At 54.4% G+C, this 12629-nt stretch overlaps 1 protein-coding gene across 1 annotated transcript; it reads right to left on the bottom strand.

Annotated features, from left to right (window-relative positions):
* Nucleotides 1–462: 462 nt before the first annotated feature.
* On the bottom strand, nucleotides 463–12599 carry LRRC29 (leucine rich repeat containing 29). The gene is made up of 7 exons (XM_036345124.1): nucleotides 12522–12599; nucleotides 9201–9302; nucleotides 3332–4324; nucleotides 1962–2177; nucleotides 1691–1834; nucleotides 1241–1458; nucleotides 463–1155 (listed from the first exon to the last, which is right to left on the bottom strand). Exons 1-7 carry the CDS (start codon nucleotides 12597–12599, stop codon nucleotides 987–989), a joined length of 1920 nt encoding a protein of 639 aa, XP_036201017.1. The 3' UTR covers nucleotides 463–986.
* Between the last annotated feature and the right edge of the window lie 30 nt (nucleotides 12600–12629).

Raw genomic sequence — 12629 nt, 5'->3', positions numbered from 1 at the left:
AAGCAGGCACTCAGGCAGCCCAGTTGGCTGCTCCTAGAACTGATGGACAGATGGACAAAATGGAGGTGGACGTACGGAGGGCCCGACAGACTTTCTAAGAGCTGCTGTTGAGAATTCCCTGGCAGTTTAAGAGGTTGGACTAGATGATCTCTAAGGACCCTTCCTACCCAGTGAGGCTGTTCGCTATCGTCTTTCTTGCCTCCCTGCCCGCCACCCCCCCCCCCCGAAGACCACCTCATGGACTCTGGCATCGTTGATCAGTATGTTCCTGGGGTCTGGCTGGGCCCAGTGCACACAGATGTGCCTTTGCTACAGGACCTGCCTGGGAGCTCATGCTGGGAGAGGCCTCCAGACGTTTGGAACCTCCCACCATACGGGGAAGCTGGGACCTGCTAGGGGCTCCCATGGGGCGTTGGGCCACACCGAGGAAGTTGTCTGGTGTTTCCTCCCTTGTCCCTGGACAGGGCAGGGCTGCTTCAACTGAGGTGGGGAGGGGAGAGAACTTAAAATAAAGAGGTAGACTCTGGAATTTTTAATCTTGTTTGGGTTTACAACAAAGATAAGGCTTGGCTGCTAAAGTTCAGCGCTGGTAGGGGACTGGGAACTACTAGAATAGGGAACAAGGTAGGGCATAGGCCTTGGATGGAAGTAGGCAGAGCAAGAGGGGGGTCTGCTCCTCTCCAGCATCCGACCCAGCCACCTATGGGCCTGGGGCTTCCAGACCCAGGCCTGGCCAGGAGATCAGGAGCTGGCATTTCCAGGGGCCTCATGTAGCTGGCAAGCCCCCTGCCAGGCTGGGGTAGGAAGCACCCCAGGCTGCCCTGGATTAGCCCCACCTCCAGTCCTTGCAAAGGTGTTTATAGCTTAGGGAAGGAGCCCTGGGGTCTGTAGCAGAGGGAAACAGGAGGCACTGAGTCAGACTCCAGGTTAAGAAGCCAGGGCTAGGGACATGAGGCTGAGCCACAGGGCCGCTTACTGACCTGGCCTCAGAGTGTTAGGGTCAGGTCAGCCCCTCCCACGAAGCGGGACTGGATGCAGATCACCTGGGGCAGTTGGGCTTGGAATCGCCTGACAGCAGCTATGCTAATACCAGGGCACATGGCGACATCTAACATCTGGATCTGCTTGCACGCCTGCCCAATGGTATCCAGCGTTCTGCAGGAAGGCCCGGTGTGAGTGCCTGACCCGAGGCTGGTCCCGTCCCAGCCCAGCCCCTGCACTGGCATTATTGGACACTCACTGCTCTGTGAGCCGACTGCAGCTGGACAGGTTGAGGTGCTGCAGCCTCGGCCAGGAGCTGGCTGCCTGGGCCCAGCCCTCGTCACTGAGGAGGCTGCAGTGACTCAGCGCCAGGCGCTCCAGGCTAGGGCAGCCCCTGGCCACAGCCACCAAGCCGTTATCTGTGAGTGCTGGCAACAGGCTCAGTGACAACTGCCTCAGCTGGGGGAACTGGAGCACCTGCAAGGATGGAGGATGTGGGGCTGGGGTGAAGTATGGCACTGGAGCCAAGGGCCAGGGGCTCTTCTAGGTTCCCCACCCCCAGCAAAAGGAGAAGCCATACACAGCAGAAGCCAACAAGAAAGGAACTTTTTCTAAGCAAAAAGCGGGGGGGGGGGGGGGGGGGGGGAGGGGGGCAGGCCCCTGGCTCCAGCCCCGGATCCTCAGCCTATCCACACCCCCAGTCCCACACCTGTGCCAAACTGGCATCAGTCAGCTTGCTGCAGGCTGTGAGGTCCAACTCCTGCAGGGCCTGCAGCATGAGCAGGGAGGGGCCCTGTGGCTGGGGAGAAGGGTCCATGGGGCCTGAGGCCTGATGCTCCAGCTCTCCGTGTGGCTGTGGGAAGAGACCCCTGCTTCTCAGTTCCTCCTGAGTTTGGCCCTCAAATGCTCCTAGAGAGAGACTCAGGAGGGCAGGTGAGCCCAGGGACCACCCACCCTTCATGACCTTGAGGGTCCCACACCTGGGCTTTCTGTGCTGGCTCCTCACTGGGTTCCCCCAACCCCAGAAGCCCCCAGTCACGAAGCTCCTTGCACCAGGCCAGGCGCAGGACTGAGAGGGGAGTGAGGTAGGTGCAGATGGCCTGCAGGGTCCGGTTGGTGAGGGCCACACAAGAGGATAAGTCTAGCACTCTGAGACTCGGTCCCAGTGCTGGGATCAGGGAGAGCACTGAGGTGTCCTAGGAGGAAAGTGGAGAAGGGAGAGAGTAATGGAAAGATGGCAAGGGTCACTTAGAAGGTTCTGGCCCGACAGGCAATAAGGAGCTACCAGAGGGCCCACGGAGGGAGGCGATGATGTCCCTGTGCTGGTAAAGGTTGGAGTGGACATGGGGAGCCATGGGGCTAGGACACCAGGAGGAGTTTGCTGGAGGATAGCGCTTGGCTGGGGCAGGAAAGATGCTGGTAGAAATGTCTCAGGTATCTGCCCTGACTGTGCTCCCAGTCCCTGCTGAAGGGGTGGGCTGAGGCTGCCCTCTGACCACAGCTTATTGGACTAGTGGTGGACATCTGACCCAATCAGATATGCTCCCTCTAGATTGTGAAGCAGAACTGTGAGGTCACAGTGGGCACAGGGCTGCTACCGGGTAGAAGCAGTCATGGTGGGGGGAGTGGGAGCTAAGGGCGGAGGAGAATAAACTGGTGTGTAGAGAGATACAGAGACACAAGAATGTGAGGCTCCAGTGTCCAGCTAAGAGACAACAGTGGCAAAAGGAAGATGGAGGCGGGCAGGGGAAGAGAGGTGCTGTGGGGAAAAGGTTAAGAGGCGGTTTTCAGGTTGGGAATACCCTGGTCACATGGATAGATTGAAGGAATAGCCCACTAAATAAGACTGCCATTGCCAAGACAGGGACGCCACCCAGAGGGACAGGGCTGAGCCCTATTGAAGAGACCGGCTTCAGATAGAAAGTGACTCTGCTGCCCCCACATCACATTACCCCCCTCAGGCCCTGCCTGAGAAGCCTCTTCTGTGTAACCTCGGTGCCCCTCCCCACAGGGCTCAGTTCTGTCACCTCCTCCTCCAGCCTTCCTAGCCCCTGGAACACCTGCTTTTAGTGCCTCCAACTGCAGTGGTCACTGAGCACTTGGCATGCCCAGTGGGTGCCACCTCCTGGGCTGGGCCTCCCTTTACCTGAGCCCACAGTGGGAGCTGCCAGGAGGGTGCTGGGGGCCGCACAGCCACACTGTCTTGTCTAGGCCCCTTTCCCCTTCCAGAATGTGTTCCAAGTTCAGTTCTAACTACTTGGACACAAACACCGGGCAGTTTCTCCCTCGTGCCACACCTCCACTTCTCCCAGCCCTGGCCCTGGGGAGGGGGGGAGGGGAGGTGGCTCACCTTGAGTGAGGAGCAGTAGGCCAGGCTGAGAGAGGCCAGTGGGGGTGGAGCTCTGCGCACTGAGCCCAGAGCCTGGGCCAATACCCGCCCGCTCACTAGGCAGCACTCAGCCATGTCCAGGCTCTGCAGCTTCCGCAGGCCCCCAAGGGCTGTGCATCCCGCATCCGTCAGCCGCTGCAGCTTCCTTAGGCTCAGACGCCGCAGGTGCCGCAGGCCCCGGCTCACAGCCAACAGTGCCCCGTCAGCCAATTCTGAGCAGCCGCTGAGGTCCAGGGAGGTAAGGCCTGGCTGCTGGCGGCAAAGGGCAGCCACAGCCTCTGTGGAGAGGTCCCGGCAGCTGTGCAGGCTCAGCTCCTGCAGCTGTAGCCCAGCCACCTGGCCCAGGGCCTGCAGGGCCTCGGGTGGCAAGCCAGTGCCACTCAGGTCCAGGGCGCGCAGCCGAGCAGCCCGCTCCTTCACGAACTGCAGCAGGTTGTGGAAGGAAAGTTGGGATGGGGAGGAGTCCTGGGGGTTGATGGAGCCCCAGGCTGGGCCTAGCTCGAAGGTGAGGTGACAGTAGGCCAAGGAGAGGCGCTCTAGGCTGGGGGCGCAGCCGCTTAGCCTGTTGAAGCTGAGGTCTGCCAGGTCTCGCAGGCCAGCCAGGTTGAGCTCGCGGAGACCGCTCAGTGCCTGCCGGACCTGCTGTGCTGTTTCGGGTTGAGCTAGCAGTGTGCCCGATACAAAGAGGCTGTTGCAGCCACTGAGGTCAAGGCTCCGCAGGGCCGGACAGCCCAGGATCAGGGTCACAAAGGAGGCCTCTGTGGGGCTGCCCCCACCGAGGCACAAGCTCTGCAGGTGAGGGCCCAGGTGGTAGGCAATAGACTGCAGCACCTGGTGTGAAGCTGGTGAGCCATCCAGGTTGGTCAGGCCGATGCAGGAGACGCCCCTGAGGCCCAGGCTCTTGATGGTTGGGAGAGAGGCCAAGGACACAGGGATATTGTACCGCACATTTATCTAAAGGGCAGCAGCAGACTTGGGTTAGCCCTCTCACCTCAGAGGGTGCTGGGCATCAGATCTGGTTAGAGGTTCAGGTCAGGGAAGGACCCTTCTACACAGGGGGCCCACTATGGTATGAAATGTCATGTGTGGTTGAGGGGTGCTGGTGGGAAGTGAGAGCTGGAGGACAAGTCACACTGGGGCCCAAGGGGATTGATGACTAAGGGGAGGACAGGAGATTAGTGATGGATGGGTCTAGATGCCTATGGAGTCCTGTGAGGAGTGGGGAGTTGGCATGCAGGGTACAGGAGGGGTAGGGGATGGCCTGGAGGAGGTCCAGGGAGCAGGAGGACCCCAACCTTTGGGACTTGCAGAAGGTGGCCCTGAGACCCATGGGCTCAGCCGCTGGTATTAGCTAAAAAGCAACCAGCCTTCGCTACTTTCTTAAGAGCATATAAATAGCCCTCAGATCAGCTGAAGGCGGGAAGAAGCGAGGCAGGTGTCACTCACCACAACCCGCTGTGGCCCAGATGCCAGAGATCTGGGGCAGGCAGTGAGGCTGAGGCCCCCCGGTGGCTTCAGTGTCTCAGCCACATGTTTGCAAAAATGGGTTTTGTGTGTAAGTGAAAATGTGCGCATGCATGCATGTGTGTACGTGCACACACTAACTCGTGTGAGCTCCACAGGCTCCAGAGTTTGAGAGTGCTTGTGATTCCCGAGAATCTTCTCTGGAGGGTCCGTCTTATCCAGGTAAGGAAGGAGAGCCTCCATTTTTGGGGGCAGGAACCAAGAGAATGAATCTTTGCCCAGCCGGTGTGGCTCAGTGGCTGAGCATCAACGTATGAATTCCCGGTCAGGGCACATGCCCCGGTTGCCGGCTTGGACCCCAGTGCAGGGCGGGCAGGAGGCAGCCAATCAATGAGTCTTTCTCATCATTGATGTTTCTACCTCCCTCTCCCTCTCCCTTCCTCTCTGAAATGAATGAATGAATCTCAGGGGCGCCGAGGCAGTTGAGCTGGCCCTGCCTTGGAGGAACAGGTGAGCGAGAGTGGGGAGCAGACAGCTGAAGCGGGGGAGGCAGAAGGCCAGCTCAGGGCTAAGTCATTGTGGGAATAAGCTGGCTTGTGCAGGAGCTTGGGGAGCCCCCAGCTAATGAGGTGTTTCACAAAACCTTCCCTGACCTTGTGCCAGAGGGAGCTAAAGTGCAGTGGGTACAGGTCTTTGTGGAACAGGTCTGTGGCAGAGGGAGAAGGTTTGGCTTCTAAAATCCTAGCCCTGTTCCTCTACCTGAGGATGCCCAGGTTGCAGGCAAGTGGTACTCAGAGAGGCTCTTGTCTTAATGTATCAACACGATCCTGATGCAGGAAAGCAAGCTCCCTGGAAAACTGCCCTGTCAGCAACTGTAGAACCCACATTCCCTGCGGTGCCCCACAGAACAGCAAAGAGGAGAAAGGTAGACATGGCATGTAACGTGCACTCCTGTAAGATATCCGTCCACAGGCTCCTCCCAGGAAGACACATGGAACTCAGCCCCAGGTGCGGAGAAACCAGCCTGACTTCTGCCAGAGAGAAGCAGTCATCTATGGCTACCGTGGTGTCGTCATGGGGAGGCGTGGGTGGTAAGTGATGGGGACCAGCTCCTGGCTGCTTCCACACGGATTGGGGGGTCAAACCAGGTTTCCTTTCCACACCCCCTCCCCTGAGCGAGGTACAGCAGGCCTCCCGCCATTTCCACGCCCTGCGTGCCAGATGAGCCAGTCTGATGATGCATGGAGTGAACTGTGGCTGGGGGAGTGCAGAGCCTGCTGGTTACCCAGGCAGCACCCGCCCCCTCGGCCACCCCCGCAGGCCCCAGCTCCTTCTGCCTTCAGTCTTCCTTCTTTACCTTCCTTCCTGAGCCCGGGGCTGTGGGGGTGGGGGGGGTGTATGGGGGTGTGTGGTGGGGGTGGGGAGGGGTGGGGGTGGGGAAAGGTGGGGGGAAGGTGTGGAATGTTCTCCTCTCTCCCACTGCCTCCCTATAAACAAGGTAGACAAACAGTGAAGGAAGGCACTGGCAGTCAGCCCGGGGTCCAAGTTCAAGGCTGGTAACAGTGACAGCCACTGGATAAAGGGGCAGGGCCTGGCCTAAAGGACTTCCAGCTCAACTGCCTCCCTGCTTTCCACCATTTTTCTTGGTGGGGAGGGGGCAGCCTCTAAGTCATCACCTGGTGGTGTAGCCTGGATTCCAAGTGCAGGAGCCCAGGAGCAGCCTTTTAGGGACATGTATCACCTGTGGGGGGCAGAGCAGCAGGCTCCAAGGTCCCCGAGTTTGGTCCTGGTATAGCAAAGCCCCCTCCCCAGGCCCTAGAGGAAGATGCTTCTAGAGCAGTGTTCTCAACCTTCCTAATGCTGTGACCCTTTAATACAGTTCCTCATGTTGTGGTGACCCCCAATTTCATTGTTACAAATTGAACATAATTAAAGCATAGTGATTAATCACAAAACAATATGTAATTATATATGTGTTTTCCGATGGTCTTAGGCGACCCCTGTGAAAGGGTCATTCGACCCCCAAAGGGGTCGCGACCCACAGGTTGAGAACCGCTGTTCTAGAGGCTCAAGGGAGGACTATAAGGGTACCTACTCCAGATTTAGCCGCCCTATCCACAGAGGGGCCAGCTAGCCCTTGGTCTCCTCCTTTCCCAATGCTGGTGTCTTCAGAGTAAATGCAAAGTCCTTTGGGAAATGCCCTACACCTGCTAAAAGTGACACATGTCCTTTGACCGTGAGGCCAGGATTTCGTTGTACCTACTGAAGCCGGAGCTGAGGCTCCAGGCCTCTGTGTGCAGACTTGGAGGCCACCTGATGGAGGAACGGCCCTCTCTCTGCTGGTACAGAAGCCCAAAACGAACTCACCTGTTCTCTAGGAGGCCTGGGGGAGACAGGCCCTGGAACTCAGGGGCTTTGGTGTTTAGAGAGGAGTTAGATCTCCAGGTGAAGGCAGAGGAGGGCACAAGCTGAAATGTCCTAAGTTCTTCACAGTGATCAACCCAGCAGCAGGCAACTAGCCTCCAGCCCCCACCCCTGGGAACAGGCAGAGCCTGGGTGTATGTCGGGGGGCTGCTTTGTCTACTTTCTTATTTGAGAAAAATTGGGAGTAAATGGGGCAGGTCAGGGAAAATAAGAAGCCACTGAGTCCAGCATCCTAGCCTGGCCTGGTGAGCCGGAACCTTCCATAGCATCTACTAGCTGGGCACTACCTCCTTATCATCCTGCCCGGAAATCCAACTACCAACTAGATTTTACCATCCAGATGTCTCATACTTCAAGTTTTAAACAGGTCCAAATCAAATTCCTTCAGACAGTAAGCTCAATGACACTGGATAGGTAACTCGGCAACAGGCCCTCCACATTTAATGTGACAAATGCAGATTCCAACCCAGCAGGGAAGGGGAAGGGAGGATTATACATAAATGGTATTTCAATTTGGCAATTGAAAACTAATCAGTTTAGCTTCTATCTCATAGCATAAATCAAAATAATTTCACTGATAGAAACAATATAAAGATTCACGCTGTAAAACAGAAGAAGCAATTTTGCTGTGAGCAAAAAGAAAGTCTAATAAAAAAACAAGAAAACACGAGTGTATATTTACCAAATCTCTGAAGAGGCAAGGGACCCTAAGTTTAAAAAGCAATGGAAGAGCCACCGGTGCGGCTCAGTTGGTTGAGCATTGTTCCATGCACTAAAAGGTTGCCGGTTAACCATTCCCAGTCAGGGCACATACCCTGGTTGTGGGTTTAACAGGAGGCAACAGATCAATGTTTCTCTCTCTCTTTTCCTCCCCTCCCTCCCCTTCTCTCTATAAAAATCACTAAAAACATGTTAAAATAAAAAGCAATGGAAGAAATAAAAAAAGGATGTTCAAAATCAACAACATATTCGTTTAATCTCTGTATCTCATAAATATATACATATCTACAAATAAAATTAAAAGGCAAACATACTAGGAATATATTTCAATAAATATGTAAAAGATTAAGCTCTTTAATATATAAAAATTGTATACAAATAGATAAGAAGAATACCGAGACCCCAATAGTTAAATGGATAAAGAACATGAATAAACAAAAGAGGGAAATATAAATGGTCAACTAATGAGAAAACTATTCAACCTCAATAATATGTAAAAATTAAAACAAGGAGTTACCATTGCTTGCCTTTCAAACTCGGACCGATGTCTGCATTCACCTCCAAGCTGGGCTGTCTCCCTATTCTCTGCCTCCCCCTCTCCAGCCCACTCTGCACTGCAGAATTCTAAGAAACAAATCACCCTGTGTCACTCCCCAGCCTTAACATTCCTTTAAAGGCTCCAGGATGGTAACCAGGAGAAAACCCCAGCAATGCCACCTGGCACATCTACCAGCTTGTAGCCTGACCCCTTTCTAACCTTATCGCTTACCACTTGTCCTACACACAGCTACGCTCGTTACTGGGAACTTGTGCGGTTGTTTCCAGAACTATTTCACACCTTGGTGCCTTCACCTGTGTTGCTACCAGTTCTTGAAGGCCAACCTTCATCCTCACCCTATTCCTTCAGGAAGCCCTCCCCGAAGCTGCTGGTCTCCTTTGGATGTCCTTCCTCATGTTTCCGGTGCACCCTTCATTCCAATGTCACAGCACTGAGCACAGGATGTTATGATCACTTGTCTTTCTCCTCCACTGGACTATGGGCTCCTTGGGGGAGGGGCTATGCCTTATTCATCTGTAGAGTCCCAGAGCCAAGTAGGTACGCACATAATGTATGTATGAATATGTAGGATGAATACATGGATGGACGATGTATGAGCAGGGCCATGAGCAAGCTGATGTGAGAGACAACTGAGAAAGGGCCAGGTGAGGGTGGGCACCTTACCTCCCGAAGGGCATTCTGGGCTGCGTAGTACCAAGCCCGACTCACGAGGGAGGCCTCTTTCTGATCTGACAGAGGCAGGAAGCTCAGAATATATGTGAGCATCTGAGGGGAAAAGAGAGGGCATTGGGGCTGTTAGAGCTGGGGGCCTGGGGAACTTTCTCTGGCTGGTAGCACAGCAGGGCTGAGGGGACGAGATCACTGGCTTCTACTTTATCTTGAATCCTAAGCTTCACAGAGTCCTCATGTCCCATATCTGCCTCCCAAGTATCTTTGCTGTGAATGAACCTTTACTTTGTCTGGATACAGGATTGTACAGACTGATAAAAATCAAACTTCCTGCTCAGTTCTGTCATAAGAGCCTGGGCATTGGAACCAGATCAACCTAATTCAAATCCTTACTCTATCAACTGACCTCTCTGAGCCTTGTTGTTTTTATCTGCAAAATGGCAGTGGTATGAGGTCTAATATATATTGTGAGAATTAAATAACATATCTTGCATAGGATCTACAACATAGCCAGTCAGGTGCTGCTCTGATTTCCAGGAAGGTATACGCCTTCTTCCTGCCCTTGTAGATCAGGCTCTGGGAACCCACTCTTTCCCCGTCTTCTCCACTGCCAACTTGCCTTCTCAGCTGCTAAGAAATGATCCCAGCAAGACCCAGCTGAGGAGGCTCAGGCCCTCGCTACACTTATGCTCTATGAGGCTGGTGGGAGGGGTGGGGGAGGTTGGAAGCCCTATTATAGGGAACTGTAAAGGGAGTCAGCTGTGAGGCCAGGAATGATCTGATGTTAACTCTTCTTGTCTTCTGGAATCTTCCTTCCTTGACTCCTATGACACTGTTTTCTAGGGCTCCACTCTCCACTCCAATTGCCCTGTCTCTGGATCTTCAGTGGTTCCCAGGGCTCAGACCTGGTCTTTCCATCTGTTTACTTTCTAGTAAACACTTGCATGGCTTCGACAGTTACCTCTATAGGAATAACCCACAACTCAATATCCTCATGTTACCTTATTCATGTCCAGTGTTGCCAACTGTCCACAGAAGCCTTCACCCAAATATTTTTACTATCACCTTCATCTCAACCAGAATTCATATTCTGCCCTCAGTCCAAAGCAGTCCCATCTCCCAACTTTCCAGCACCTGAGCTGGAAATGCCAACCATGCAACTCCTCTGAAGATCTTGATAATACTTTGTACTTGTCCTGCTCTTCTATCCCTTGCTCTCAGACACAGGTGTCAAGCATAGGCTTTAGGCCAGGCTAACTTAGACTCATTTAAATCCCAATTCCACTACTTCCTAGAATGGGGATATTAGAAAACATATGTCATAGTCTGCCCTAGCCAGTTTGGCTCAGTGGATAGAGCGTTGGCCTGCAGACTGAGGGGTCCCAGATTCGATTCCGGTCAAGGGCACAAGGCCAAGTTGCGGGCTTGATCCCCAGTAGGGGGGGAGGGGTGCAGGAGGCAGCCAATCAGTGATTCTCTCTCATCATTGATGTTTCTCTCTTTCTCCCTTCCTCTCTGAAATCAATTAAAAAAAAAAATATATCATATGTCATAGTCTTATGGGGATTAAGATATAGTTATATTGGATATGATGTGCTTGACACCTAGTAGGTATTCCATAAATGGTTGCTGGATTGCTGTTACTAATATTTTTACCTTTGAAACTTTACTTAGTAGCCTAGACTTTCATCATTCTAAACCTGGATTCCTTTTACAATCTTCCAACTGACTCTCCTGCCTCCAGGCTCATTCTTGCTAATCATTCTGCACACTACAGCAAGGTTAATTTCCCAAAAAATAGCTTTCGGTCTCAGCACACCCCTGATGAAAACTTCTAGGGTATCCCAGGACCCTCACAACACAATCTCCACTCTTGGGTCAGCACCGCCAGGCCTCCATGACCAACTAGACCCCTGATTCCAGAGCTTCCCCAACCCAGTCTCCCCACCGTCCTACAAACACAGCTCATCTATTTCCTTTGTCCACATGAGCCTCTTTCCTAGAAATGCCCTTCCTTGAGCTTGACCTCATCAGCCCATTCTGATCTCCTCTCATTCCTAGCATACAGAAGGTGCTCAGCCAACACTCACTGGATTGAATTAAGGATGGATAGTCCTCTACCTCTATTTTCACCAAATGTTTGCTCAATTATTGAGAGAATGACTGGGGAGGAGGCTAGATGCGGGAAAGAAAACACTGATGGGGACTGGGAATGACCAAGCCTCCAACCCTCAGGGAAGGCAGATACTTATCTCCGAGCTGAGATAAGATAGTGGCCATTCCACCTTCTGGGGCTCAGCAGCCAACCCAAGGGTCAATGAATAGTAGAGGGCAAAACCCCTGTCCTCACGGAGGGGATTCTTTGAGCTGGGAAGGGGAGTGGCTTTCCTAGAGACCAGAGCAGGCAGTGATAAGCGTGGATGGCCATCCCAGAAACCCCATCCCAGGAGGCATGACTGGTCATTCCTGGGACCTATGTGGGTGAAATGGATTACCTCTGGGGCCAAGGGGAGACAAGAAGCCACGGCAGGGGGCTCAGTGGGGTGGGAGCAGTTCTATTTTTGCTAAGGGGAAGGAGAGCCATTCCAGGGCTGATGGGGAAAAGGTGTCTGGTCTCCCGGAGGCATTGAAAGGGCGGCCAACTCTCAGGGCAAAAAGGATGGAGGAGTCATCCCAGAGTCTCCTGGGGACAAAACCTGTGACCTGCTCTCGATAATGGCGGCAGAGGGGTCTTGCTTCAGGCTAAGGAGGACGGGCAAACATCCCTTGGGGCCCAGGAGGTAGGGGCGGCGGCTATCGCTGGAGGCGGAGGGAAGGGGGAGCAGGCCGGTCTTCGGGGACAGAACTCGGCGACCCTGCCCGGAGTTGATGGGGAAGGCAGTCTCCCGCCGCCAGGGGCAGGGGACAGCCATCTCTCGGGGTGGAGGGAATGAGCCGATCATCCCAAGGGACCAATGGAATGAGATCGGTTACCCTTCGGGGACGATGGGATGGAGCAGATACCTTCCAGAACTGAGGGGGAGGGGCGGCCATCTCAAGAGAAGGTGGGCAGGCAGAGGCCCGTTCTCTCTGAGGTGACAGAACAGCCATCTCCGGGGGCCGATGGGGAAGAAGAGGATGTCCCCCAACTAAGGGGACGGAGTAGCCTAACGGTGGGGCCGTTACCCATCGCTTGCAAGTCCTCTCAGCTACCGGACGGGTCATTTCCGCCCGGCCAGCCGGACCCGGCGAGCGGTCTGACAGCCCCTCCCCACAGCCCGGGACCCTGAGGGCGGGGCCTAGTCCGATCTGGACCTGAGGGCGGCCTCCTCTCACCTCCAGGGGCAGCGACTCCGCCATCGCATCCCCGCCGCCTCCGCCCCCGCGCAAGGCATCTGGGAAGTGTAGTCTCATGGGCCCCGGGGGGCGGGGCTAGGAAAGGAA

Source organism: Myotis myotis, unplaced genomic scaffold (genome assembly GCF_014108235.1).
Source record: "Myotis myotis isolate mMyoMyo1 unplaced genomic scaffold, mMyoMyo1.p scaffold_m19_p_19, whole genome shotgun sequence".
Taxonomy (NCBI): Eukaryota; Metazoa; Chordata; class Mammalia; order Chiroptera; family Vespertilionidae; genus Myotis; species Myotis myotis.
The sequence above is the reverse complement of the archived record's forward strand: the minus strand, read 5'-3'. Positions and strand labels throughout refer to the sequence as shown.

What these genes read in the sequence shown, in the direction of transcription:
- LRRC29 (XM_036345124.1), bottom strand. Translation starts at nt 12,599, where the DNA reads ATGAGACTACACTTCCCAGATGCCTTGCGCGGGGGCGGAGGCGGCGGG. An exon ending in CCCAGAATGCCCTTCGGGAG is followed by an intron (nt 4,325 to 9,200) that starts GTAAGGTGCCCA and finishes GCTGCCCTTTAG; the next exon opens with ATAAATGTGCGGTACAATAT. An exon ending in TGCAGTCGGCTCACAGAGCA is followed by an intron (nt 1,156 to 1,240) that starts GTGAGTGTCCAA and finishes GCCTTCCTGCAG; the next exon opens with AACGCTGGATACCATTGGGC.